Source organism: Vairimorpha ceranae (assembly GCF_000988165.1).
Source record: "Vairimorpha ceranae strain PA08 1199 chromosome Unknown NODE_470, whole genome shotgun sequence".
Classification (NCBI taxonomy): domain Eukaryota; kingdom Fungi; phylum Microsporidia; family Nosematidae; genus Vairimorpha; species Vairimorpha ceranae.
The window spans coordinates 1-972 of NW_020169764.1; the positions used below are offsets into that span (position 1 = coordinate 1).

The following is a 972-nucleotide window of genomic DNA, read 5'->3' on the forward strand; positions in this document are numbered from 1 at the left end:
AAAAATAAAAATCAATGTACTCAAATTTCTAATGGTAACAATAACACAAAGCAATTTTTGGAAAAAGAAGATTTTGAGCTAGAAAAGATAATTGAAAATGCGTTAGATTTAGAAGATGATTTACAACATAAAAATACACAAAGTTCTGATTTTAATAATTCCATTTTTAATACAATGAAATTTCAATGCTTTCAAGATAATGACAACGTTACAAATAATGAAACTTTTGAAAATCCTGTTCGAAAAAAACTTAAATTGGACGATAATAATAAATATTTAGCTTCTGAAAATGCAAGACATCGGCAAGATAATTTTCAAAACAATGCAAGTATATACGATAGTAGTTCATCTAACAGTTTAGATTCTCAAAATCAATATGATACAGTATTAAACTTTGATAAAGCGATAAATGATCAAAGTGAAGATAAAAATGATGCTATAAAATGTAAAGAGATTGTAAGATATAAAGATAAAGCAGGCCTATTGAATCATTTTTATAATGTTTGTGTCAAAAAATTAAATATATATCTGATTTCTCGAAATATATTAAACCACAAAATTGTATCATATGGTAAAATAGTACAATCTAATAACCAACAATTGACAAATTTAGATTTATTTATGGATTTTTGTAAAGAAGTTTTAGGTCAATTAAAATCTGCATTTGACAAAATTAAAGAAGAACCGATTTCAATTAAAGAAGAAATTTTCTATTTAAAAGCAAGGACAAAAAAATTATATCTAAGTTAGCAAAGCTTAAAAGATGTTATTTTGACAGAAGAAGAAATTTAAACACAAGTATCAAATTTCAAATAAAAGAGATAGAAGAAAGCTCTTTTTTTAAGAAATCTTTATGTAAGCCTATAAAAAAATTAATAGTGGAATGCAACATGTTTATTAAAGAAATAGTAGAGTATTTCTTATCTTTTAATTTAACTGTTAACCTGCAACGGGAAAATATTAACCTTGCTT

General features: G+C 24.0%; 1 protein-coding gene across 1 annotated transcript; it reads left to right on the forward strand.

The window, feature by feature from the left end:
* AAJ76_4700001 (hypothetical protein) lies at positions 1–750 on the forward strand (the record flags this gene model as incomplete). The annotated part of the gene is made up of 1 exon (XM_024475719.1): positions 1–750. A coding segment is annotated over one exon (750 nt), but the record flags the coding sequence as incomplete, so codon positions are not given.
* Between the last annotated feature and the right edge of the window lie 222 nt (positions 751–972).